Here is a 27,809-nt window from a genome sequence, read left to right on the forward strand (position 1 = left end):
TCAATAATGATTGATGTTGTTTACTTTAAAAGTGTGTGGGATTTGTCAAATTTGTACATTCAGTAAGACACATAAATGGATAGAACAGAACAGGGAAGAATTCTTGATAAAATTATAGACAGTTATGATTTATGTTGACATGGAGAGTGTTTGTTGGAAAGGAAACCAGTAACCGCAGACGAACTAAAAGAACTGAGTCACACAAACACACACGCACACAGGCTGCTACTGCTGCTGACTATAGACGGACCTAACGTCACAGTCTACAACACACACACACACACACACTCTATAAAAAGACCTGCGTTTTCCTCTCATACTCTCCTCAGAGGGGAAGTATGGCCTTTTTCACATTCCCTTATTTTTCCATCAGTCTTTCTCTCTCAGACAGAGTGAACAGTACTCATGAACTGTTGCTGTCTGAGCAGGGTCTCTGTGTGTGCGTGTGTGTGACACCGTCACAGCAACAGAACAAGGGGCGTTGAAGCATGGAGCACACAAACAAAACAGCCTATGTGGAGTTTGGGGAGGGCTGCTAACTAGTAAACACAATGAATTCACTCTCTCCCACACACACACACACACACACACACACACAGGACTGGACTCACCTCTGGTCAGGCTGCGTAGCTGACTGGTGCTTGATCCTCACAGCCAAATTAGGACAGGAGCTGGACATTTGGAAAGCAAAAGAGAGAGAGAGAGAGACAGAAGGTCAAGACAGTCTTGCTTGGGATGATCACATTAGAGATTCAAAGCAACAACAGCAGCCTGTCTATGTGTGTGTCTGTGTGTTTATGCGTGAGTGTTTGAGCTTGTCAGGCCCTCTTATACCGGTGAAGCCAGTTATTCAGGAAATAGAGGCTTCCTTTGGTCACTCAGACTCATAATTTACAACTTTCTGTGTAAAAATAGGTAACCAGGCTTTGGCTGATGTCCACGTAATGAGGCTTAAAAAGCAGCTTGTGTCTCTGATAAGATTCAAACACACACACACACACCCTCTCTCTCTAGGCACAGAATGAACTCTGAGAAACAATATGAATAACATCAGGCAGCAATAGTGAATGATCTAGCTCTTGGGGAAAGTCAGGATACTGACCACCATTATCACTATCATTATCTCCTCTTTTATCATCATCATCATCCCCAGCATGTCATGTTTACCACCATCAATTATCCTTCAGAATGACAGATTAACATGCCAGGTAACCCTGTAACTCATGCAAGTTAAAAGTCACACACTGTACGTCTCCCGAAGGCGTTCCTCGGGGCAAATAGTTCAGCGTAGCTTTGCAGTAGGCCGATCGCACGACGGCTGTCCTTTTCTTCACAGTCTGACAAACCTACATCGTATCAAAGTGACAGCAGCAGCCAAAACACATTAGCTGAGTTTAAGGCTGACTAGTACCACTACCTCGGAGATTCATGCAGTGACCTCCTTAAAGTCTTGTGAAAGGAAGAAGGCGAATGCTGCTCGACAAAATGCAACCACAAGTGCGATTTCAGAAGTGAGTCTGTAGAGATTTTCTGGCTGTTTCCAGTGAATCCAACATCTATTTGAGAAAAAGGAACAGTGACGGAGATGTCAGGGGATCACTAAAGTTATTACAATTCATCCTGAGGGGGACATAAAAGTGTGTTCCAAATTTCATTGCAATCCATCTCGCAGTTGAGAAATTTCACTCAAGACCAAAAAAACACTCAGAGTCCCCGAAGTCATTCGAATAGATTATCTGCAAACCATTAAAGTCTGTACTTAACTATGTGCCAATACGTCAAGTAAATACTGAGATATTTCACGTATTTTGATGTATATACTGCGTTTGTTTGTCCTGTTATCATTTGTTCCACCTAAAAGGTGCACCAAAAGCTAACTTTAATTAGCACATGAGTCCGATGACCTCACTAATTGCTAACATAGCTCCGCCCACCTTCAGCCTGGGCAGAAGTCTAATTAAAAAAATAACTAAAAACACCTGTGAGAGCTATGAGAGTGTTCGCAGATTTAAGAAAGACGACAATATGATAATATTGGTCCACTCTTATACTTAAAAAAAAGAAGGCTGTATTTCTAACTGCTGATATTTTGTGTAATTGGTCTTTTTTGTTAATTGTATTTGGTGGGAATATCTAAAAGCTGACTTGTTTTTTGCATCTGCACCTGCAGTAAAACTACAAAAATGTATATAATAATAGGCTTTTTTCACAGCAGACATTTTAACTTGTGATAGTAAGAAAAGCACAGGTCCCAGTAGGCCAATGACAGTGATCCAGCGTGCACAATTATCATTAATTTTATTATTTACACCTGTGCTTTTCCTCCTGTGACGTGTCAAAAAATGCCTGATATCAGTAGGATAATACAGACTATTGCTATTTGCTTTGGCTTCAACAATAACAATAATAATAATAATGATAATTATCAGACATAATTAAAGTGAACGGCGACATGTTATAGACAACACAACCTGTCATTGTACTGCAGTGCAGCTCAACTCGTAACGTGGCATTTGTCTAGCGACTGCGACACCGCTTGACCTTTCCCCGCGACCTTTTTGCCTGCGCTCGACACTCAAATTGCCACATTTCCATGAATTAAATCACTGCCCGTTCTGCTGCTGTAACACAAGATGACAGTCTAGTGTGTGATGTAACGACATTGCAGCAGATGATGTAACCGGCTCTGCGGGCAGATTCAAGCTGCACAAAACACTGAGCGTCGTCTGAGAGCTCCTCAAAGAGACAGACAGAGAGAGAAAATAATACAAAGGAACACGCTGGTCAGACAAAGACAGCAGTCTGGATCTGTGGATGCTACACACTCATACTGAGATGCTCGGTCAACCACCGCATGCATGTGTATGCAAATCCAAACACACACACACACACCGCAGACTGACCTCGGCATTCTGGACGTAAAAACACTCATGAGCCTTTTTTCACAGAATTACTGTGCAGCTATGTGGACTGACAAGTACTACTAGCCTAACTGATAGTCAATGAATCACTGTCCATCTCAAAGGCATACACACACACACACACACACACTGTGCAGCTCTCGCTACAGTGTGTGTTTCCTGGGATTCTCAGGTCTGCCAGCTGGGTGTAACACAACGCCAGTCTTATCAACATTCAACACACACGACACGGCAACAGTGATTTCATCTCTCATCTCCAATCTGTCAACAAGTAACAAACACTCTCACCACCTTTTTTGCAAACATTTGCAAAGTGCTCTTGCAACCACAGCTTCCTACTCAACAACTGCATTAAATGCCTTGCTCAAAGGCACTTCATGGCACCTTATAACAGACTCAAAACCATCTGTAATCTCACTGACAATCTTTTTCTGATGTATCTGGGTTAAACTGTAATGTCTTGCAGACTTGGTGAACCATTTTAAAATCAATGATTTCTGTATGTTCCGCGCCCGTTACATAAGCGTGACACTTGTTATAAGTTTCTCCAAATAAAAGGCATCACCAAGTTGCCTGAGATATAAAAATATGTAGGTAAAACAGCTTAAATTAAATTACAGGTTTGCTTCATCATAATGTAACAGTAGTATTTCTAATTTTTTGAAAATACTTCTTTAAATATAATATTAAAAGACATAAAACCAGCAGGAATTTATGCATATATATACATTCACATTGCACAGTGCTACTGTATAAGTACCTGTTGGCTGCAAGTGAGATTAATATGTTAAACTCTTGGCTACAGTCCAGAAATAGTCAAGTCAGTTACACATTTCTGCTGATGTCACTGTTTTATAACAGGATTTAAAGGCTAAAGACGTATTCAGGTTTACAAGGAATCTAAGAAATCTGTATGTGAGAACTAAAGGTAGATGTTAAGCTTCAAAGTGTTATTTGACTGACCTGACTGTGTGTCAGCTTTATGGATTTATACAAAGCTTTGCCAGTGCACTGACGGAGGTTAATTTACGGGTTGAATTATGATTGCAGTGGAAAATCTGGGTGAGTGATGACAGTGTTAGTCAGACATTGGAACAGACAGGCTGGCTGGATGGTAAACCATGTTGGATAATCAGATGGCCTGCCAAACTGAGAGCCTGAGCGCCTGCTGATGCTTGCAACAGTTTCCCCTCGCTGACACGAGATAGGTAGAGAAAACCAACACTGCCATTTTCATTTCTTTTAAAGCAAGAATGCCAAGTCTAAGACAGAGAGAAAAAAAAAATTCAACGCTTCCAGCCTCTAACATGTTCAGATATGCTGCTTTTCTATGATAATAAACTGAATATGTTTGGATTTTGGAGTGAAGGTTTGATATAGGGCTTCAACTAACATTTATTTTTATTATCAATTAATCTGTTGATCATTTTCTTGATTAATCGATTAGTTGTTTGGTCTATAAAATGTCAGAAAATGGTGAAAAACTCCGTCACTGTTTCCCAAAGGCCAAGATGACGTCCTCAAATGTCTTCTTTGGCCCCCCCCCCAACAGTCCACAACCCAAAGATATTCAGTTTACAGTCACATTTGAGAAGCTGCAATCAGAGCATTTGGACATTTTTTAGAGAAGAATGACTACAAACGATTAATCGATTATCAAAGTAGTTGGTAATTTAATAACTGGCAACTAATCGATTAATCGTTGCATCTCTAGTTGGATAAAACAAGCAATTTGAAGACGTCAGTTTGCGTTCTAGGGAAATTGTGATGGACATTTTCCAAACGATTAACTGAAGAACTAAATAACTTAGAAAATGATCCCTCAGCAGATGGACTGTTTAGTAAAGGTGGTACGCCACCCAGATCCTGATGCAGGTCTGTGGGAAGACAAGCAATCCAATCTTCTAACCAAACAATGTTTTCTATCGTTTATGGATTGCCACTTTAACAATTTAACAACAGGAAACCCAGGAGATTGTTTAACCAAGGTGGTAAGCCACCTAGATCCGGATGCAGGTCTTGATCAATTTTGTTAGAAGTAGGGATGCAAAGACGAACTGATTTGACAATTAACTGCACTTTAAAACATCACGGTTTTGTAACCATAAAGACTCAGCTACACCGAGTGTTTCTGTTCTCACTCTCAAAAGAAAAAGGACATTATGGTTGTTATTTTTCTATGAGCAACAGTTGTACTGTGAGAAAAATTAAACAAAACTAGACAGTTGTATTAAAAAGTATATATAGGCGCAACCTATGCAGGCAGAACCAAAACAAACCTGGTGCACCAGCTTAAAATGCTGTGCTGCAACAAGTTCAGGTAGGGTGGGGTCAGCTAAAACGGGCCATCAAATAAAATGGGCCAGATAAGGTTGGCGCATCATAGACCTTTAAAATTTTACAGCCACACACACAATAACTGATATTGCATTGTTGCTACAACATTAGTTGACAGGTAACATTAGTTTTGATTGGTCTGAGGTTGCTAAGGTGGGCGTGGCAGAGTGTTACACAAAGTATGTCAGAGAATTCATATGGTAAGTGAGCATGACATAGCAAATATTACTCATGTGATAAAGCATAAAGTAAGTAAGCATACCAACAAAGCAAATAGTAACTTTGATTTTTGTGAGAGAAGTCATTTTAAGTACTGGCCCATTTAGCTTGACCAGCTAGCTAAAATGGGCCACGCACACACACACTCTTACACAGAAATTGAGGGCGCAAAAATTGTTCACAGAATCTTAATCTTTTATAAAATGATAAGTTACAGACAGCAGGAGGACAGGCAGAGAAGGGAAAAAGATAGAGAAGAAGAGAGAAGAGAAAAAGACAGGAAAAGGAAGGAAAATGTCAGTATAACCAGTGGAGAAACAATAGAATGACGGGTGCCATTAATACAAGTACCAGGAGACAGTTGAGACACCAAATGTTCGCTTTGTAGCAGGGGCTTCCAGAGACCACTTTGCAAAGGCGCATTAGCGGAGAAGTTGCTGGCTCTGTCTATACATCTGGGAGGAAGAAATACCTGCCAGAGGAATCCAAGAAAGAACTGCCAGGTCTTATTAAGCTCCTCTCCAAAAGAGGTTTCCCCCTTACCAAAAGAGACATCCAGGGAATTGCATTTAATTATGCAAAGGCCAATAATATCAAAGGCTTCTCTGAAGTAAAAGGCCCTGCTGGGTATTACTGGTTTCAAAATGTTTTGAAAGGGAATCCAGACCTCAGCATTAAGAAACCAGAGGCTCTTTCAGCAGCAGGAGCAGCAGGGCTGAACCCTGAGGTGGTAGGAAAGTGGTTTCAACAGTATGAAGACCTGCTGGAGGAACTTGAAATCAAAGATGTTCCATCACATCTTTGGAATTGCAATGAGTCTGGCCTGCAAGACCAGTTTCGCTCCACACGTGTGATTGTGGAGGCGGGTAAGGAGAGACCACGACAGTCCTTGCAGCCTTCAACGCAGCGGGAACATTTAGTTGCACAATGGTCGTCTGTAAAAAGGCAAGCGACTAACGTGTAAGTGGTTTTATGGTTGCCCAGAACATGTTACCGTTAGGTTCTCTGACAACGGCTGGATAAACAGTGACCTGTTCCCGGAGTGAGGTCAGATATTTACAGAGCAGCTGCAAACGGATGACCCAACGCCCAATGTCCTCCTGTTGGATGGCCACAGTAACCACGTCTACAATTTGGACTTCATACAGCTGATGAAAGCCAAAAAATGTGCATGTGATGACCTTTCCATCTCACACCACACATGCACTCCAGCCTGCTGACAAAGCACTTTTCAAACATTTGAAACACAACTGGTATGAAGAGGAGTCGAAGTGGACAGAGGAAGAAGGAGGATGGCAGGACAGACGCTCCGTAAAACGCTCTGTTTCATCAGGCCTGGAAGAAGACCGCGACAGTTGAAAATACCCAGGCTGGATTCAGGGGCACAGAGATGTCCCCTGTTAAAAAGAACATAATCCCTGATGAAGTGTACGCACCGAGCATGACGACAGAGAGGGCCGCGCTCCCCACAGAGACTGAGCTGCCCGTAGTAGAGGATACAGCAATCTTGACTTTCAGTGAGGATGTGGTGGTCTCTGAAGAAGTGCTGACCATCACATCTCAGGAGGATATGGAGTCGTCCTCATTCCATGACTTCACTCCTGAGCAAGACTCCTCAAACCATCAGGAGGATGAATATCCTCTATTGAGGTCAGCACAAGACCAGTCATCTCAGTGACCTAATACCAATTCCAAAATGGGAAAGAACAAGGCCCAAGCCCCCCCCCACCTACCATTTAACAAGCATAGACCACATTGATTACATTACTAACAAAAAGAACGAAAAACAACCAAAAGGAAAAGAGAAAAAAGAGAAAAGAGCACAAAACAAGAGCAGCAATAGAAAGTAATAGAGTATATGGTGATGTGAGTGACCTAAAGGCCACAGAGGACTGGGTGTGCTGTTGTCAGTGCATCTCATGGTACCACGAGAGCTGTGGAGAAGATAATGGCATCTGTGATGATGATGATGGTTACATCTGCAAAGACTGTGTTTGAAGAGAACGCAGGACAAGACCGAACAAGACTTGACAAGATGAGATGTTAAGACCTAGTTACAGGAAATGTTAATGCTTTTTGGTGTTTTGGGGTTTTTAACAAGATGTCTGATAAATGTTTGATACAAGCATACATCTACACACACACACAGCTACACGCAGTCCCACAAAGACACTGTTAAAATTAAAATGATTTCAGCTGAAATTACTGTGTTGTTCTCTCTATATATTCACGTTTTACCTGAACACTGTGTTGTAGCTCAAAAGGGAACCTGCTGATACTCTAACTCTCATTATTCCAAAACAATTATACTTTTTCACATTTTTTAAACAAATAAATATTTAAGAGATCCATGCCAATTTACAAAAAATATCATTAGATCTCATGCATAGCTCACTTGATGGTCTCCCTTCATGTGTGTTTGAGGAGGGCTACGTTGGCTAAGGAGACAACACATGTTGACAATGGCTGAGGGACCCAACATTGAAGCGTTGTATCCAGTGGTCAGTGGGAGTATCATGGTTAAATACAGAATTGCCAGGGGGGCGTTCACGAAGAAGGATCTCCAATTTGTAAAACTTGCCAAAGAAAAGTCGCTGCTAAAAGGATCCAACACCTCAAACATTATGCAACATCTTTGAGATCACCCTCCAGCGATACACGCTCAAGGGAAGGTAATACATTTAGTAATAATTATGTTAAAAATCATTACTTTAGTGGAAAGTTACTTAATGACACATTGTGCTGGTAGAGAATTAAATATAAAAGTGTCACTTATAGTCAACAAAGTAGTGGTGAATTAAGAGTTGGGCTTTCAGTGCAGCAGCCAACGGCAACAAAGCAAGAAAAACTGCATGTATTCCCCTCAAGGGCTTCAGTGTAACCACATCCTGTTGCTTCGTCCCATCTGTGTTGAGCAAACGCTGGTCAGGTAGGTAAATATCCCAGATGTAAAAGACTAACTTAACGTAGGATCTTGTAGACTTCCAGTATTCTACTTTGGGATACCATGGGATCTAATTAATTGCATTTGGGTGATTAATAACACCTGCATTTTTACTAAAACTGCAAAAAAACCAAAAAAAAAAAACCAATAATAGATAGAATTTTCACAGGCCACATGTAAAATTAGATTAAGTATTAAAATAGATTACTAAAAATGAATTTAAAAAAGGCACAGATGACAGTTGATGATAAAAACAGTTGAGTTTATTACCTTCATTAGTAATATTTTCCCCTTGGGGATCAATTAAGTTCATCTTAATCTTACATTAATATTAATAATTAAAAATACTCTATTTTAAATATTATGAAATCAACTAAAGTAATTACAGCAATGTCCAATCGAAGTTCATCTTGCGTGGATTATTTTCATTTTTCTTATTCACTTTTAGCCTAAGACGACCTCTTGTACTGCTGCAGAATCCTTGGTGAAGTGTGTGTCTTATGCTTCCTCTTCAAAACAGAACAAGCTCATGTTATTTTATCCATTCGTAGTATTATGAAATACATTAATATACAATAATTGTGAAATCGTGATTTTTATCAGACTACAATGGTACCATAAAATCTATAATTGCTGCATCCCTAGTTAGAAGTAGGACTGCAACTAATGATATTTTTCATCTGTCGTCATTATTTTCTCGATTAATCGATTAGTTGTTTGGTCTATAAAATGTCAGAAAATGGTGAAAATTGACTATAACGGTTTCCCACTGTTGCCAAAAATGCAAACTACAATGTCTTGTTTTGTCCAAACTCAAAAATACTCCATTTCCTGCCACAGAGGACTAAATAAACCAGAAAAACATTCACATTTAAGAAGCTGGAACCTGAAAATGTTGGCATATTTTCTTTAAAAAAATGATTCATCGATTATCAAAATATTTGGTTTAATCGATTTATCGACTAATGGTTGCAGCTCTAGTTAGAAGCCTGAATAAAAGTCACATTCATACACATGACACTGCTGTGTGAAACTGCAGGTCTGCCCGTTACCACTTAAGATTAATGTTTTATTTGACATAAGTGTATTAATTTCATTTCCCCTTCACACACACGCACACTATACAACACTGCGGGAAACCCTGTAATGGAAATAATAGTTAGTTGCAGCCTCCGGTAGTATTTAAGTGGAAGGATTAAAGTGAGTAGAGCCAATTAAAGTAACGTAAAACATGCTACAATATAATATTTTAAAGTCGAGGTGAGTCAGGGATGTTACAGTCGTGAAGTGTACAACTGCAAAATCGAGCTATTGTGTGTATTTTCACTACTAAAGTGGACACAAGCTGTGCAGCGCTATAAGTCAGTTTTAAAGGCAGCTAATCTTGCAGCTAGCCTCCATGTAGATGCAGTCACAGTGTTTTCAGACACTGCTCACGGTTCAGTTCACACAGCCAGTCGTCCTCCTCCACCTCCTCCTCCTCTTTCTTCCTCCTCTGCTGCTGGCTCATGTCTTGCTAACGTTACCTAGTTAGCTGAGCTCCCCGGCAGGCACAAAGAGCCCACACGGCTGTCCCTTCTCAAACACCGCTGTCCAAACATATCATGCAAAGCTGCTCAATCTTACCTCGCTGACTCCCGAGTCCAACTCTCCACACACAGAAACAGTGCTTTCTAGACGTGGTTTAAACTACACGGGTGCTAGTGAAGCTTGTCCATTGTCTGGTGAGAGATGCTCAGCGTCTGCTGCTCGCCGCTGTTTGGAGCATTTAGCTTCTCGCTTTCAGCCTCTCACTGTAAAAAATACTACTTCAGTTCATGCCCGTAAACGACAGTATAAACGCGCCATTACATTTTTAGCCAAAATGTCACCAACGGTTATTAACGGTAAATACAAGAAAAGTAGAGCGGGATCACATATCAATAAGGAAGTTAACTGAAAAAAGAAAAAAAAACTTTCCTTTTTCAGGTAGAGCCGCTGTGAATCATATATAAACACAGCCAGCAGGAGGAATAGACAGAACTTTACTTACCCCTAGTGGACGTTGAAACGCACTACAAGAATATTTGAAAATAAACTTGCGCCCGTGCAAACACTTTACGGTTAAATATCGAAATGATAGACGTTGAAAGTGAAAATGACGCTGCAACACGGGAACCAATTAGCTTCCAGCATGGGCGGGACCACCACAGATAACGGACCAAAGTCTCCCTCCGTCTGTTGTCGTTAACGGATACGTCTGGTGATAATTATGTGATTAAACGGCAGAAACACTGTAAATATTAGCATTAGTGTGTGGTATAAGAGCAGAGGAAAATGCTGGTCACCGATTTAGAAACACGCTGAGGTGAGTCAGACGTTGTTTTAAGTTAAAGCCGGTTAGCTAAACGCCATGGATTGTAAACGCTAACGGTCATCGTAGCGTTAGCTTAACAATTTATGAATGAAAAACCAATTAAAAGTGATTCCAGTTAGTGTTGGCGAAATTTAGTTTGATGTACTAAACAATATCATGATAAATACGTTTTTATTACGTAGCTATTGCAGCGTTACTGCCTGTTCTTAGCTGCTATTTATTGATTTTCTTGCTAGAATAACGTTACCCCACAGAACAAAACATTGATCATAACATTGTTTTTAACATTTTCTGTGTCTGCCCAGCTTCTGTCTGTCTGTTTCCCGGTCTCCTCCCCTGATCTTTCCCCAGTCGATGACATGTCTCTGGCTCAGCGGGTTTTGTTGACGTGGGTCTTCACCCTGGTCTTTCTCATCATGTTGGTACTCAAACTGGACGGGAAGGTAAGTTTTTGTGTCCTACTTGGTATCCAGGTACTTAAAATATGTTTAAAAAAATCCATCTCTTTATTTATAGAAAGCGTCACTTACATCATATGTGACATTAAGACCATAACATAACACAAGAAGGCATCATAATGAAATAAAGATAACATAAAAAACTTCACTTTCAGTTTGATCGAGTCAACATGGTAACAGGACAAAGGGTAAAAGCAATAATAATAAATACATAGACAGAAAGATAACTTAACAGAAAAGGTAGGTAATAATATCAGATTAATTTAAAATAAATTATTGTAGCATACTAACTGTATGTGTACATTTTTTATTGTTTATAAGTTGAATAGACTCAAAATATTTTCTAAATTCAAACATGAAAAGTTCAACTGATGGGCAAGACCTCGAGAACTTGGATTTATGAGTGTGAAATTTTTCCACTAAAATTAATAAATTGACGGTCCTGAACGTTCTGGTGTTTGTTTTCATAGTGTAGTATTACATCTTTGGCTTCCAGCTTAATTGAATGGTTGATCTGAGCATCAGAATAATCCTGATGTATACTGACATTTATAAAATACACGTTTAATTGTGTCTTCAGCCAGTTAAAAGTATTTCATTAGCTGATACCTCAGCAGTTTTTACATGGCTAGCACTCCTCATCAATGTAATTGTGAATTTATTGTACGTCTCAGTGAGTGTATTTATGGTATTTTATATGAATCCAGTGCATTGTTGCTGCGGTAATCCATATTTTCAAAGTCATCACATAGTTAAGTTTCTCTGACAGCCGTACTAGAAATGAACTCATCACACTGAAGAAATTGTGGATAAAAAAAACCTTGACTATAATCCTCTCCGTTTCCTCCCTCCAGGTGCAGTGGAACTGGTTCCTCATCTTCCTCCCGGTTTGGGTCTTCGATGGCATCCTCATCCTCATGCTTGCCATCAAGATGGCGGGCCGTTGCAAGCCTGGTTATGACCCGCGCAACGGTTCGCCGGACCTGCGCCTGCGTGCCTGGTACCTGGCGGCCATGCTGCTCAAGCTGGGCTTCTGCCTGACACTGTGCGCCAAGCTGGAGAAGCTGGCCGACGTTAAGCTGACGTTTGTTTGCATACCACTGTGGACCATGTTACTGGGGGCGCTGGTGGAGCTGGGGCTGAATATCTTTCCCGAGAGGAGAGAGGCTTAAGAGGGATCAAACCTCATCATAAATAATCACATCAATCAAAACACTGTTTAAAAAAAAATCTGAAAACCAGTGTTGGGAACTAATTTGTGTTTGTATGACCATGACTTAGTGAAACCGGAGCTTTTTCATTGAATATTTCCAGGACTGACGCTCATGGAAGAATCAAATCATTCATCTCAAGAATAAGAAATTCTGTGTTGAACAAAGATTCATGTGTGTTCAGACCTCAGCGGACCGCGCTGAGCTTTAGCAGAGCTGGGTCTCTGCTGTCTTTGCTGCTTAGGAGATGCTAGTGAATCCATCACGTTTGAAAATTTCAGAACAGCTCAACAGAGTCAAGTAATAATTGCATTTTCGTTATGAAGAAAAAACTGTCATAAGAGGATCAACTGTATCCTTGTAAAACTACTGTGAAGCTTAAACTGGAGGAGTAGATTCCTCCAATGTTTGTGTTTTGTTTCCAAGTGTTGTTTTCTGTATATAAGCCAGCAGAGCTGCTCTTTAACTGGAAGGTAGTTGGTGAATTTTCCTTTTTCTTTAAAGCATAAGTTGTCACTCACTGCAGAGTGACTGTACGTATAGGTATGAGGTTTTTTTTGTAAGTATTGTTGATATTGTGCGGCTGTATTTACACTACATTAGTTTTTCCTCTCATTCCTGACCCGTGGAGGGTTTCTGGCCAAATATTGTTTTACAAGTTATAAATTAACCCAAAAAGAGTTCATGGTAAGAGCTTGTTTTGGCTTCAAGCACTCAAGAAATGAACAGCAGTTTTAAGAAACTGTTCGGTACACAAATGCATCCTGGAACAACTTGTGATATTCCTCCCTCTGCCCTGTACAAGGTCTCTTTTGTACCATGTAAATCATCACGTGTCACGCGAAAGTCAGTAAGCTCTGATAATGTCTCTGCACCGAGACTGAAGGTCAATAAGACAGAATCCTTGACGCATGTTGCACTCGGTGACCGAAGTACTTTACTCATACATTTAGATAAATACGTTTTTTTATGTCAAGTTAATTATTGTTTCACATTTTGACTTCAACAGCTGACACTGTGCATGAGCGACATTTGTTTTCGTGCCATTTGATTGTTCAGTATTTCAAATACATTCTTTGCATTATTTTGCACTGTGTTGAAAAGTGAATGAATACTTGTTTTTTTGAGATCGAAAGTATTTGATAATTGATGCATGTCTTGTAAAAAAATTAAATAAATGAAGGTTCTGCACTAGAACTGTGGGTATCTATGTCAAGCAGCCATGAAGATATTAAAATTGTACCATTTAGTGGTAGCAATAACAATACAAAGTCACATCTAAGTATTTCCATATACTCAGACAGGCTATATTAGTTGCAGACTATGCAAAACAAAGTATTGTGGTTGGGGAAAAATCCTGCTGGGACATAACCTAAAATGAACTGAGAAGCAACCACAGAGCCGGCAGCAGTGTGTGTGTGTGTGTGTCTGGTCAGACAGAACACACTGAAGTCTGTCTTCTCTCTCTCCATTAGTCTGCTGGCCATGTTAGCTCATTATATAACACTTAAAATATTGTAAGATTTTAAGACTTTACCGAATTTTTAAAGTGTAACCGGATGGGATCAGCGTTTACAGTTCGCAGTGTTTGTTTTCACACACAAGCTGTCATGACGTTGCCATCGACAGCGGCGGGAAAAAGCCACCAGAGGAACTGAAAGCGTTTGGAGAAACGATTTACAGCAGCACAGTTCATGACTGACGCATCCACAGCTCACCTTCAAGCAAGTTTCAGACACCAAACCCCTACTGACCTTCAGCAGCAGAAGGCAGAAGTGCTTCAACTGTATGTACAGAAACAGGAACAGTTGAAACCAAGCAGGGTTTGATATATTGGATGTAGAGCAGAAGTGTGAAGATGAAAAATGAAAGTTTGTGTTTGAAATTAGAAAGTAATTTGACTATAAAGTACAGTATATAGCCTACATGCTAGCTGCTATTATAATAATGATACTAAGTACTGAAACTAGAGGAAAGAGTAGATGTATTTTCAGAATTTCTAACCAGGTAATTTAACTTTTTTATGTAAAAACCATAGCAGACGCCAATTATTATTCAAAAAGGGTATTTTCACGTCTGGAGGGGATCTTTAAGTACAATCTTGAGGTTTTTGTACTTATCTAGAGTATTTCCACTTTATACTCCTCTACATATACTACATTTCAGGGAGAAATATTATACTTTTTGCTGCTTTTGAGGCTGGAGTTACTTGTCACTTTACAGATAATGTCACAGAAAAAGCAAATATAAGAGAAAAGTCCAAAATTTGAATATAAATTTGTATAGCAGAAGTTTTTCTTCTTCTTTTCTGCCCCAATCTTCATCTCCAACCCCCTCAGATTCATCTTGTGACCCTTTAAAGGAGTCACGACCCCTGTGTTTCTGGCACAAACACAGACTGTACATTCAATTAGGTTTTTTTTTTCCTTCTGTGCAATCCCTCCCAAAAACCCTTCTCTTTGTCTCTGCTCAAACTTCCTGCCTTTACGCCCACTCCCGCTCTTTAAAAGGTCAGCTGAGCTCCTCTGGCATTCCTGCTGTGTGTGTGTGTGTGTGTGTGTGTGTGTGTGTGTGAGAAAGAAACAGAGAGAGACAGTGCATGAAAGGATGAAAAGAGAGGGGGAAAAGGCTGTATTTGAGTTGTATTTGACCTGACACACTCCGGCCCTGAATTACGGGGCTACTGCATTGTGGTGTGTTATGTGTTGTCTGCTCGAATCTCGCCTGGTAAAAACTGCTGAGCTCATTGCTGCAGACTACAGAGAGTGTGGGCGGCTTACATTAGCAACAATACAATGAGAGAAAACACAGGCAGGTATACATCAGACAAAGGTGAGAGGTACGGCCTCTCAATAACACCTACAGACATCTACCACGGTTGCAAACGTTTTCATACATTGAACCTTTTATTAGCTAGGCTCATATTTAAAGTAGAAACCACACTACAAGTTTTTTTTTTTTCCTCTTTACAAAACTTCTTATGTACACTACAGTGCTGACAGTTAAAAATCACAGAAACAAAATAGGAAAAAAAAACAACAAACCAAACCTTGAGATAAATAAACTCTGTGAAAACAACGCTAGTCCCCTGAAGACTTTTTTTGTTTTCAACCATAATTTTTGTCACATTTGTACAAAAAATATATAAGTTCCTGTCCGGGTTTTTTTTTTTTTTTTTTTTTTTGTGTAACATCTGAAACCCAAAAGCATAAAAAGAGCTGCAGAGAGCGCCTTGCAACCGGCATCAAGTGCTTAATTATCACCTCGATCTCTCCAGAGCCACACAGCGAAGAGTTCTGTCAGTGAAACGAAGCCCTCAGAGGCAGACAGAGAGCTTTATCTTTCATTTTCCAAAGATTTTCCGGGCAAGCGGTGAGACTAATGATGAAAAAACACAAACCCTGCTTTTAGGCTTTCGTCCCGCTGAGCTGCGCAGTTTGACTCATCCCGACTTACACCGCAGATATTTTGGAGATGTTTCAGCAGCTTTAGAGACCAATTTAAGGCTTGACTCTCATTTTCCAGTGAAAAAGTTAAAATTGGGACTCTTGAAAAACTACCAACGTAAAAAGGACAGAACCGCTTCTCCGCATGGCTCTGGACCGCTTAAGTAGTTCACAGTTAAGGACAGGCACTGGGGAAATGTTGTGGGCTACATTAGCAAGTGGGCTGTACTCCAATATTGATTCAGTAAAGTCAAGACATCAATGGCAAAAATAAATCAAGTTCCACAAGTGTGGGACGAGCATGAGTTCGACTCTGTAATCAGATATTCACCATCTGGAAAAACATATACTCCTCATAGTTGTTGCTAAAAACAGTTTCAATAATTTATTGTACTTTTTTTTTTCTTTTTTTTTTTTTCTTAAACACAGGAGGTCACTTCAGTCCCTGGTTGATAAATAAAACATTTATAGACAGGATGCTCCACACTGTAGAGAAACTGGATAAATAGTGCTTCGGGAATGACCTCTCGACAGAGTACCGTCTGTTTTAAAAGTGTCCATAAAGAATATAAAACATCTTTTCACAGAAGGCCTGAATGAACCAAAAAGTAATAATCTTGGAAGAACCTGAAATTGCCCTGTTGAGACAAGAGTCGGACATAATCTGCGGATTCACGACCCAGAGTGTCTTTCCGTAACATCGACTGCTCTCGACTTATTCACAAAGTGCTGTGATGAGTCACATGTAGGAAGTCTTGATCTGCTGCATCTGTATGATATTGCTCTTCTTATTTTGTCTTTAATCCAGATGTTGTGAAAGGTAACTCTTAAATGGCGAGCTCTTAATGTAGCTGCACAGGTACGAACATAATGTACCAGAGTTTTGTTCAGTGACCCTGAACGAGTAAAATCAGTGGATCAGGTTTTAGGTGTTTTTTTTTTTTTTTCTTTCTTTCCAGGAGACCAAAATATTCATGAATGTGTCCTGATTTTTTTTTTTTTTTTCTTCTTCCTGAGACTCTGAAGGCTTGTTTGTGTAGCAGCCTTGGCTGGGTCGAATTCTTCCTTGGCTGAGAAGAAAGTGCTTGGTTTCCAAAATTAGGAGACCTTGGTACACATCCAAAAGACACTGAAAACACAGCAAAATTACACCAAGAGCTCTGCCACTGCTAAGGAGGTACAAGATCATCTAAATACTTTAAACTGTGACTCTCTTTATGGTTTCAGTACAGTGTAAATGTATACTGTGGGTTACTATACTGATTTATAATTTAAAACAGGGTTCTCTCCTTTTGTTTAGTAGCACAAAAAAAAAACACTGGAACTGATTAAAAAAAAAGACACCTGCTAATTCTGTTTAGACACGATGAATCCTCAGTGAACATCTTTCAACAGGACATTACTGGCTTTTTATCAGTAGCTTTGAAATTAGCATAAAAAATACTGATATTTCCTGTCGCCATATCAATAAATGGGAAATGCAGATTATTGCAGAGCATTATTGCTCAAATTACAATATTAGGGAGAAGTACTGCAATATACTGTATTGATGAAGATGTGTCAATACAATATAGTAGAAGAAATGTAGTAATATTACATCAATACGACACTATTGTGTAATATCACAGTTTGACCCATCGTTATTTCAGAAACAGTCTTGGGCACAAAGTATATATACTAGAAAAAAAGCCACAAAAATGGAAGCATTAGCTGCAAGTTTCACGAAAAGGCCGTCCTCGTGACCTTTTTCTTTTTATATAAATATGTCTGCAGAAATTTACCTTTTTTTTTTTTAAAATTCTCTTCCTACCTCTGATGGCTCACAGATATTCTGATGATATTTTAGAGGGTTACTCTGACATCAAAAAAAACAGAACCAGACAGCAGTTTGGCAGACTTGACAAAACTGGGAGCACATTCGAACCTTGAACCTGAACCCATACACGACTAACCACCAAAACTACCAGTAAATGCAATAAATTCTCATTATTTTTGAACTCGAGCGCAACCAAGCATCAAATTCAGTACAATCGAAACCAGTCCAGTTCAGAGGTCTGGGGGTAAATAAAGTCCAACTCTGCTTTATAAACTACGATACTGTCTTTCCTTTTTACATCGTTTTACAACAACACAACCAAAATAAAACCCTGTACATGTACAGTCATTTAGAAACAGCATCATTATGTACAAAATACTACTATAAAATCTGTTTCTGCTCCTCTTCATGCTTTGGGGGAAGGGAAAGGACAGACAGGGAAGGCTGGGGAGGAGGAGGTGGAAGTGGGGGAGGAGGTGGGGGAGGCGGAGATTGTGAGGAGGAAGGCGGAGGAGGGGGGTGAGGGAAAGACTGAGACGGAGGGGGCTGAACCTGCGCTGGTGCTGAGGTTTGGTACTGTAGCGGGAAGGAGCTGGGTGGGGGAGAGAGGAAAGACTGAGGCGGGAGGAAGTGGTGAGAGGGGAAGTGGGGATGCTGTGGGGGGAAGAAGGTTTTGGCGTACTGGTGTGGGTGAGGGAGGTGAGAGTGTGAGCTGGTGAGGGGAGTGTTTGGTTGAGAGGGGGAGGTATGGGGGGCGATTAGGGGAGGCTGGGGGTAGTAAGGTTGAGACTGGGTGGTGATATTCGGTTGGTGCAGGTGAAGCTGGCTCATGTGAACTGAGTGCGGTGCTGGTTTGTGACTGAGAAAAGAGTTCAGATTTTGGGTTTGGGAGGGGAGAGAGGGGTTGGATAGCGGGTTCGGGGGGAGGATGGGAGGTCTGTGAGGGTGGTGGGAGTGTGGCAGGAGAGGGGGGAAGGAGGGAGGGAGCATCTGAGGGAGGTGAGGGTGAGGAGGAGGAGGTGGGAGATGCTGGGGTGTGTATTGCTGCATGTAAAGTCCTTGCCTCGCCGCGTCCTGCGGCGGAAGTAGCTGCGAATCCGATTCGGCGCTGCTGTGAGTCCATTTCTCCGGGAGCGTGTGTGTCCGTGCATCCGTCGCCGTTCGAGTGTGTGTCTGTACGTCCGCGGCGTGTTTTCCTTTGGCCTGCGACCTGTGCGATGCTCGAACCTCTGACTGTGTCCGTGTGTCTGAAGGGATTCTTTGCGAGTCTTTGTCCTTCGGTTTGTCTGACTGAGAGGAGGGAGGCAGCGAGGAAGACGAGGAAACGGTGGAAGGAGGGAGTGCGGAGAGATGCGAGGGTGGATGATGTGCGGAGTGAGAGTCCACCGAAGGTTTGGGACTAGCCAGGGATGATGTAGAGGAGGTTGACGATGAGGTGGACAGAACAGGAGAGGATGGATTGGGAGCAGAAGAAGAGGAGCGCATGGGAGTGACAGTAGATCCAGCTGGAGGTGATGAAGAAGAAGAAGAGGAAGACTTGGAAACAGATGGAGAGAGGGGGGATTTGGGAGCTGAAGAGGAGGAGGAGGAGGAGGAACTTGTACTGGAAGACGTCATTTTGCTGTCTGAATGATGTTGATGTAAATGATGTTTTGATGATGCTTTGGGTTTTGTGTCCTGATGAAGAGGATGAGAGGCGGGAGGTGACAGAGGGAGGGATGAAGGGGATTTATTCTTGCAGTGAGGAGACGCTGGAGGTTCTGCTTTCACCTTAGCAGGAGGTGAATCCTGCTGTTTGGGTTTTCCCTCCTCTTTAACCCTCTTCTCCTCCTCTCTGTCTCTTGCGCCGCTCAAGTCCGAGTCCACTGAAAGAGCAGGCTGAGACGAGACAGCTGGATGTTGAGGGTGAGGAAGACCATGATCCCCTTCCTCTACTTTAACAGCCGGCAACGTCCTGTTTTCTGCCACATCCAACTCCTCGTCCTCCTCCTTTATCCTCTCCTTCACTCCTTTTTCACCCTTCTTTTCACCCTTCCCCTCCTCCTCCTCCTTCAACTCCACCATTTCCCTCTCCTTCTCCTTCGACTCAACCGACTTCTCCTCCTCCTCTTCCTTCACCTCCTCCCCCTCTTCCTCCTCCTCTTCTTCTTCTCCCTCTCCTCGGTGGTACTGCTTTAAGCGCACGTGCCACGCCAGGCTGCAGACGGCCGACACGGTCTTGAACTGGTGGACCACATTGCGGGGGATGAAGTAGACGTCATCGTGGCACAGGCGGATGCGGGCGTAGCGGATGCCCTCCCGACGCAGCTGGTTGAGTTTGGCATCATCCACCCACTGCACACACTGCAGAGAGAGAGAGAGGAGGAGAGGAGGAGATGAGGGTTTAAACAGAGGTAATCCATCTTTTAACACCGACTTCTATTCTACTCGGAATGAAAATAATCTCATTAGAAAAACATGAATGATTTTCTCTAATAATAATAATAATGATAATAATACACTTGAGGTTATATGGAGGTGTTTTATTGTAAGATGCAGAGTCCAAGCCAAGATTTTATTGTCATAAGCAAAGCAAAACATATTTTCAAATTCATTTTACTGACTAGAACAACACATTATGTGATACAAAACACATGTTTTTTCAGTCAAGGACAAAAGTTAACTATGACAATTGAAAAACTACTTCTTTTACAACGCTGTGAGAGAAAAGTTAGAGATGTAAAGGAGGCTTTGTAATCAGAGATAATATTCTGTAATCTGAAGGTCACAGGAAGTTAAACACAGAGAGGTTGAAACGTCACATTAGAGTGAAAGTTTGTCTTTCTATGAATCTGGCCCTTTCACTGGTCGGGTGTGTGCGCCTTCATTTCGCTTCTTGTCCTGCTACCATCATGTTAAGGAGGGCAGGAAAAAGTTAAACCAACTCCTCAGTCTATCATTAAAATATTACAATAAAAAGCTGAGGCTATAAACCCAAAAGTATGAGCTTCAGAGGGAACATTAAGAGCAAAAAATATAAGTGATGCAGTGATACAATTACTTTTGTTTATGTGGATTATTACTGGTAATTACCTAGATTGAGTACTGAAAGCATTCACATAGACTTCTTATTGTTATAGTCATACATGTAAAACATGTTACTGCAGTTCAACTTTGCTCCACCAGGTGGCAGCAGCCAACATCAGTTTACATGAACGAACCAAGTGTTGGATAGTAAACAATTCTGTCTAATTAGGAACATTATAAAGATGATTCTGCTGTGGAGGTGATGTAATGTGTGAGCGGTGCTTATTGCTATGCCGCCTGTGTGTGTGTGTGTGTATGCGCATGTGTGTAATGTAACACCTGAGACAGAGGAGGTTCATGTAAGTCCAACTGCAGCCTTTGAACTACATAGGAGAAATCAGCGGCGTGGAAACACACGACGTCTTTGGTTACACAAGGAGGCTCCGAGCTGAAAACAAGAGAGGAAGGGAGGGAGGAGAGAGAGAAAGATTATATGATAACTGTTGGTGAATAAGCTGTGTAAATATTTTGTGTGTGTGTGTGTGTGTGCTGAGGATCATGTGTTGCTTTGCTGCCTACCCTTCTCCGAAGCAAACGGCCTTCAGCACGCCGACGGCTGCTGTGGTCTGACGTTCAAAACCCTGACCGATGTGATCAGCGTGGGCTCGAGTCCGATCTTCAAACAGCATCTCTCTGGGCTCGCTGGTCCTGGGCAGAGACTGAAGCAGGTTCTTCACCTCATTGGTGGAGCTGCGAGAGGACAGAAATGATTTCTTCTTCAGAGAAACATTAGAGTGAAAATAAAAATAAAAAACAGTTTGAAGAGGAGCTTTTCTCCCGTTTTCACCTCTGCTTCCCTGCTGTCTGAATAAAGAAGAACATGAGCAAAGGTGAGCGGACTGCTCACTCTCCCGTCTTTGTTTATTTCTTTCTTTCCTGCCTGTTGTAGAAAAATAAATCCAGCAGGCTTTATCTGCTGGCTTTCTTGTTATCTTGGTTGACTGGCCCACTGATGCAATCCAGATGCCACTGTTAGTATGACAGAGAGGATGTTACGGAGGCTATGATGCAGAGGATGAAAACATGCATCAGTGTACACAATATCAAACATCCTAGTAGTCTATTCAGGGAATGTTTTAGCATTTTCAGCTAATCTAACTAAATGCTTTATAGCACATTGTGAAATCATATTTATTGTCTGCAGATATCACAATTAGAGTTGCAACTAACAATTATTTTCATTATCAGTTCATCTGCTGATTGTTTTCTAGGTTCATTGATTAATCGTTTTGTATTTGTATTTTTCCAGAGGCGACATATTTAAATTGCTTGTTTTGTTTTTCATCCAAGAACTTATTCAATTTACTATAATAAACTGGATGTCACACATTTTAGAGGCTGAGGCCAGATCATTTTTAGCATTGGCGCTTTAAAAAGTTAAAAAAAAAAACAATTTTATCAATGATCAAAATAGTTGATGGAGGCGCCCTGGTAGCCTGTTTGTTAAGATGCATACCACATAACCACATCCGCGGTTCACTTCCAGCTGCAGATCTTTGCAAGTCTTACCCCTCTCTCTCTACCCCCATATCTGGTCTGTCTGCACTTTCATCTGCTATATAAAAAAAGGCAAAAATGCCAAAGAAAATATATTTTTCAAAAAAAGAAAGTTGCCAATAAATTTTTCTAATCGAATCCAATCTAATCTCATAATTTCCATTCTAATCCCAATTTTACCTCAGCTTTTCCTCCTTTTAGAGCAACATTTTTTTCTTTCAGTGCACTTTATTTAATGTTTTTCATGTCTCCTGTTGGCAAAGATTATTCTCCTTGTGTGATTGATTAAATATTTATAAGTCAAAACACAAAATAGCAAGGTAGCAGGAAAATGAGAAACAATTTAAAATGTGTAACATCCTCTTGGAAAAACACTCGGGCTTTGCGTCAAAAAAAAAAAAAAAAAAAAAAAAAAAAAAAAAAAAGTTGCATTTTAAATAGTGTAAAGTAAAAAGAGAATAAACAGACAGCAGTGTGAGAGCGCGTAAACACACAAGTACACACTTGGCTTAACGCGTACAGACTGAAAAGCCGAGGAGTAAAAGCATAAAAATGAGCCATGTTGTCAAACAATAGAAGTACTGCAGTCAGCTCACTGCTGGATCAGTGACTCACACTGGAGCTGCAGTCAGATTCAAAACAAGAGTATAGACACACACGCACCGAGTCTGCAAGAGATTCCTTCGAGAGTGTAACACAGACACACACAGAACAGCAGCGAGACTACCCGAGCTGAACACTGAATTGTGCATTCATTCATTCAGAGATAAGAAGAGAGAGGCAGGAGCCGGTAGAAGAGGAAGAAAGAAGCTGAGGAAAATAGTACAGAGTAGGGGGAAATGAAAACACACACACACACACACACACACACACACACTGAGCTCTGTGTATGTGTGTGTGAACTGGCTGCAGGCTGACAGTAATAAATGTAAAACCAGGAAAGCTGGTAAGTGAAACAGTGAAAAGAGAGAGTGTAAAGGAAGGAATGCTAAACGTACACATCTAGAGTGATATTTGAAGTCTACCACCTCGTGCAACTCTTACACTATCCTCTGTGTGTGTGTGTCAGTATCTACAGTGTTACTGTGCGCTGCAAGTAGGCGAGATTCCTGTGCGTTTATTGGCTAATAAAGTGGCAAAGAAGACGGGGGGAGGAGGAGGAGGAGGAGGAGGAGGAGAGGTAGAGGAAAAGCGAGACGGATAGGTGAGAGGGGAAAGGAGTGGCAGGGAGGGAGAGGAGATGATGGAGGGAAAGAGGGGATAAAGAAGGAGAGAGGTGGGGTGTGGAGGGATAAGGCTGTAAAAGGAGTGTGGAGAGGAGGGAAAGGAGAAACAAGAGACGGAGGGAACCACCTTCTCTGACGACGAACACCGTTAATGTGCATCTTAAAGCTGCAGCACGCTTCTGGAGAGGATGTACTGTACTTTATATTCACACCTCACACACAGAGCTAATGCTCTTAGAGCTGCAACTAATGATTTTCACCGTCGATTAGTCTGCCAACTATGTTACTGATTAATCGTTTAGTCTGTAAAAAAGAGTAAACATGCAAATTACATTCCCCAGAGCCCAAGATGACATCTTCCAATATCTTCTTTTGGCCAAACCAACAATCCAGAGACTAAACAAAACAAATCCCAAAGATATTCAGTTTACTATCATTCAAAAACTAACAGGGCTTTCACAACGAAACCACAAGTTCGACATTATTCAGCTGTTATTTCCGATAGAGAGAGCAGGCAGCTGTGCGAGCCATTGCTGCCCACGTGACTTTGATTTAAACCCTGAATACGCTGACCTCCACAACACGAGTCCGATGGGATTCATGGACTTAAAGCAGATGGAAGTTATGGAGGCAACAATTTTACTGTGGAGAAGAAAAGTTGATTTTGTCATGTTATTTCACCTACGGCAGAGAATTAGGATCCCGTGTTGGAAAACTAATAATTTTGATTGTTTACATGGTGTTGTAGTCCTGAGAATTGCAAATATTCCCATTTAAGTAGCTGGGAAAGAATGCTTTTGGCATTTCTGCTTTAAAAATGACTTTGATAAAACTTAATCTACTATCAAAGTTGTTGCTGATAATTTTTTGTTGATCGATGACTCCTTTAATCATTTCAGTTCTAGCTCTTACCAAGACAAACTTGGAAACTTTGTTACTGACCAGACTAGAGTCTGACATCTTACTGAAAGCCAGCAGAGGCTCGATGTACTCACCTCGGCTGCTGCCGTCACTCATCATGCAATTTTTATCTGAACAGTGCAACAGCAGCATGTTCTTCGTCAGGCCTGGCGCTGGCCGAGGCTACCGCTGTTACTATGCAATTATTGTAAATCTCTGGAAGCACGGCGCTCGATAGCTGAAAGCTGAAATATTTTTGGTTTATTTTCATCGTCTGACCACTATAATCAAGCTGAATTCTCAGACTGAGAGTCTCAGTGCTGTCAGAAATGCATAACAGCTTGACCTTTTCACTGAAACCACCGAGAAAGAGAAGCAACTCTGTGAAGAGATGTTCCCCAAACACAAGCAGCCTTCCACACGGCACATGTTGAATCTGCAGACAAGGTCTCGCTGCAAACGAGAGCAAGTCTTTCTCTCTTTCTGCGTTTCTTTCCGACACACATTTTCAGACACACATAAACAAAACACTTTGCACTGCTTTGACATAATTAAGTTATGTGCTTTCTTTAAACACACTTCCTGAAAATAACACCCCAGTAACTCAAATAAATCAACTCAAAGCAGGAAAGAGGGAGGTCAAGAGGAGGAAACAGAAGACAGATTGTGAGAGAAATAGAGAGGGACATTTAGAGGTGGGAAGAGGGGACAAGGACAGAGAAAGGAGGCCGAAGTTAAGGGAAAAAAATGAACAAAGAGTTGGGAGGAGGGGAATGAAATGAAGAGCGATGTGAGAGAGAAAAAAAAGGGGGGAAATTATGATAAAAGTACACCTTGCTTTGTAGACACAGGAGAAAATGAAAGAGGAAGAGGAGGGAATGGTTGAACCACCTCTCTATTTCTCTCTCTCCATCCATTTGTATCTCTATAAAAACAGATTCTTTCAGCCCCAGCTGTTGCACAAGTGTTTCTGACAAGTCAGCACACACATAACACTCACACAGACGCAAACACTTTTCTTGACAGCCACCATTTCAAACACCGTCTAGATGCCCTGCACCAACCAAAGCATAACGTGTATAAATGTGCGAGTGTGTTTCCTTTATTACTTCCTTTTTTTTTTTATCCAACAAAGAAAAGTCTGGCTGAGTAAATAATTCGAGGGCGAATTACAAAAATCCAATCAACGAGGGATAAGAGAGAAATAAATGATGCACAGAAGGAATGTGTGTGGTGTGTCGTCCCGTGTTTGGCTGGCTGCCATGTGAAGTAGCGTCTGATGTCGACTCTATTAACATAACGATGATCTCATCTAAGTGGTGAGCCACATGCCTCTCGCATCACACACAAACACACACACACATTCACTTTTATCTCACTCTCTCTCTCTCATGGTTTCACTCGCAGAAATCATGTGTTTTTGTGTGTGTGTGTGTATGCGTGCGAGCTTGTGTGTAAGCAACAATGACACCGTGACAGAGACAAACAGAGAGGGTGTAATTGCTTCATCCGGCTCTGCTCAGCTACAACAAAGCTTCATGCTGCTACAGAGCTGCTGCTTCAAATGTGTGAGTGTGTTTTGCTACTGTTTTTTCCCCTTTTTAATCAGTCCTCATGGGCTGTGCAGAGAGTACAGAGGAAAGCACGCTCAGTAAGTTACACACACCACTGAGATTTGTAGCCAGTACAAACAACATCCCTGCTAATTCTTTCTCTGTCTCATTGTAGTGTGTACAATATTGTCTGGCTTCATTTGTGACTGTATTTATGTAATGTGCAGTAGAGCTGTAATGACTTTGATGATCGTTTTAGTCGTTTTTAAGCAAAAAATACTGAACATTAAGCTGGTTTCAGCCTCTCAAATGTGATGATTTAATGATTTTCTTTGTCACACAACTGATTATTATGTTTTAGACTTTTTTTTTAGACATATGAAGATGTCGACTTTGATTCTGGGAAATTATAACTGGCATTTTTCACCATTTTTTCAGACATTTTATAGTCAAAAGGATTCATTGAGGTAATGAAAATAATCAGTTGCAGCTCTAATGTGCAGTAAACTCTGCTGGACTCACCGCTTTCTTTTAAAAGGGGACTTGGGTATATCAGCTACAGGTATCATCTGCTCTCCTGGCCTGACCCACATTATGGGACCATCGTCACTCTCTGTGGGATCCATCAGCCTCAGACTGGAGAACGTTCCCCATGGAAGAGTCCGCTGCAGCCAGACAGAAAAAGAGAAAATGAGGACATAAGGGAATATAAACAAAGGACTGTATGTTTGTCAATTTCTCACTGTGTCAGTTGTCCATGAAAATCTTATTTTCTATTCCAGAGCTGAGCTGAACAGAAAACGGCCCCTCTAGCAAAACTTGTCACCGGCACCCGAGATTTTTTCAGAGGGTTCCGAATCAGAGCCAAAGCCCTCGACAGATAGGAAGCGCCAGAGGATGTGGGCCTTTTGATATTCAGCATATGACGCCACTCCTCCACACTGCATGCAGGAGATTTGAAGTGTCAACATAAAATAGCAAGCAGAAAGCGTGTCACTCCTGCATTTCAGGGACAGTAAACACAGTATTTTGGTGGCTTGTCCCTGCACTGACATTTAAAAAGAGAAGCAACTTCTCAAACTGAAGCTGGAAGCTCCGTCACATTGTTGTGACACTTAATGGCTCGTTTGCCAGCCTCCACTGAGAATATTAGCTGCATCGTTGATGTTAAGTGTCTGCCACCATCTCTCCATCTGTTCAGCTTGTGATATTTCTGAACAGTCAGTGGTGTAAACGAATCAGCATACTTTGGCAGTTTATAACTGCATTAAGCAGCATTTTAGAACAAATAGACTATTTATGAGTATAAACATGTAAATTGTAACTGGAGAAACTAAAGCCTACTTTAAGAGCTGCAGTAATTAATCGATTAGTTGATCCAAAGTAAATGAATCTGCAACTGTTCTGATAATCGAAAAACTCTTTAAGTAAAAATGACAAAAATTTGATGGTTCCTGGTTTTAAATATGAGAATTTGCTGCTTTTCGTGGTCTTACGTTATAGTTAATTTAATATTTTTGGGTTTTGGACTGTACGTCCAACAAAATAAGACATTTGAGGATGTCTCTTTGTGCTCTGGCAGATGTAATAAAGCCTTGGCAGACAGGTTCTGCTGTTGCACTTTCATGTCTACCACAGAACAACTAAAGCTTTATCCTCACAGCACAGAAACATTTTATAAGTTGTGGCCTCCACGTTTATTCCAATTAATGTGCTAAATATAAAATACAGTAGTTTATCTTCTTCATCCATGCAATGAAAGAAAAAAGCTTTCTGAATCTTACGTGCCTATAGAATACCGTCACCTTTCCGTTCATTGTCCACCCACCCATTCTGTCGCCGTTTAGCATTATTGCCAT

The 27,809-nt window shown here is 41.1% G+C and overlaps 3 protein-coding genes across 7 annotated transcripts in view; 1 reads left to right on the forward strand and 2 right to left on the reverse strand.

The window, feature by feature from the left end:
* LOC122974901 (protein PHTF2-like) overlaps positions 1-10,323 on the reverse strand; it is a 52,546-nt gene extending 42,223 nt beyond the window's left edge. For all 3 annotated transcript variants that reach the window (XM_044342980.1, XM_044342981.1, XM_044342979.1), the window contains exons 1-2: positions 10,048-10,323; positions 612-671 (exon numbers count right to left, since the gene is read on the reverse strand). The gene's annotated coding sequence lies outside the window, so the exon portion shown is untranslated. The remainder of the gene's footprint in view (positions 1-611; positions 672-10,047) is intronic.
* Positions 8,087-13,643, forward strand: LOC122974929 (transmembrane protein 60-like). Of its 3 annotated transcripts, none has more exons than XM_044343032.1 (3): positions 8,087-8,149; positions 11,083-11,220; positions 12,090-13,643. In XM_044343032.1, exons 2-3 carry the CDS (start codon positions 11,137-11,139, stop codon positions 12,405-12,407), a joined length of 402 nt encoding a protein of 133 aa, XP_044198967.1. In that variant the 5' UTR covers positions 8,087-8,149; positions 11,083-11,136; the 3' UTR covers positions 12,408-13,643. The 3 variants fall into 3 exon arrangements, with proteins under 3 accessions (XP_044198967.1, XP_044198966.1, XP_044198965.1); XM_044343031.1 differs by lacking the exon at positions 8,087-8,149 and adding an exon at positions 8,174-8,406; XM_044343030.1 differs by lacking the exon at positions 8,087-8,149 and adding an exon at positions 10,423-10,768.
* A 1,676-nt stretch (positions 13,644-15,319) lies between these two features.
* LOC122974891 overlaps positions 15,320-27,809 on the reverse strand; it is a 38,479-nt gene continuing 25,989 nt past the window's right edge. The window contains exons 6-9 of the mRNA XM_044342951.1: positions 26,473-26,615; positions 21,294-21,464; positions 21,054-21,162; positions 15,320-20,051 (exon numbers count right to left, since the gene is read on the reverse strand). Coding sequence (XP_044198886.1) covers positions 18,090-20,051; positions 21,054-21,162; positions 21,294-21,464; positions 26,473-26,615 — 2,385 coding nt within the window. The 3' untranslated portion in view covers positions 15,320-18,089. The remainder of the gene's footprint in view (positions 20,052-21,053; positions 21,163-21,293; positions 21,465-26,472; positions 26,616-27,809) is intronic.

The sequence above is a fragment of the Thunnus albacares genome, chromosome 23 (genome assembly GCF_914725855.1).
Source record: "Thunnus albacares chromosome 23, fThuAlb1.1, whole genome shotgun sequence".
NCBI lineage: Eukaryota > Metazoa > Chordata > Actinopteri > Scombriformes > Scombridae > Thunnus > Thunnus albacares.

Bases quoted from the DNA above. Each gene is read 5' to 3' on its own strand.
- LOC122974929 (XM_044343032.1), top strand. From the start codon at position 11,137: ATGTCTCTGGCTCAGCGGGTTTTGTTGACGTGGGTCTTCACCCTGGTC. The intron at 11,221-12,089 runs GTAAGTTTTTGT...TCCTCCCTCCAG, and splicing joins TACTCAAACTGGACGGGAAG to GTGCAGTGGAACTGGTTCCT.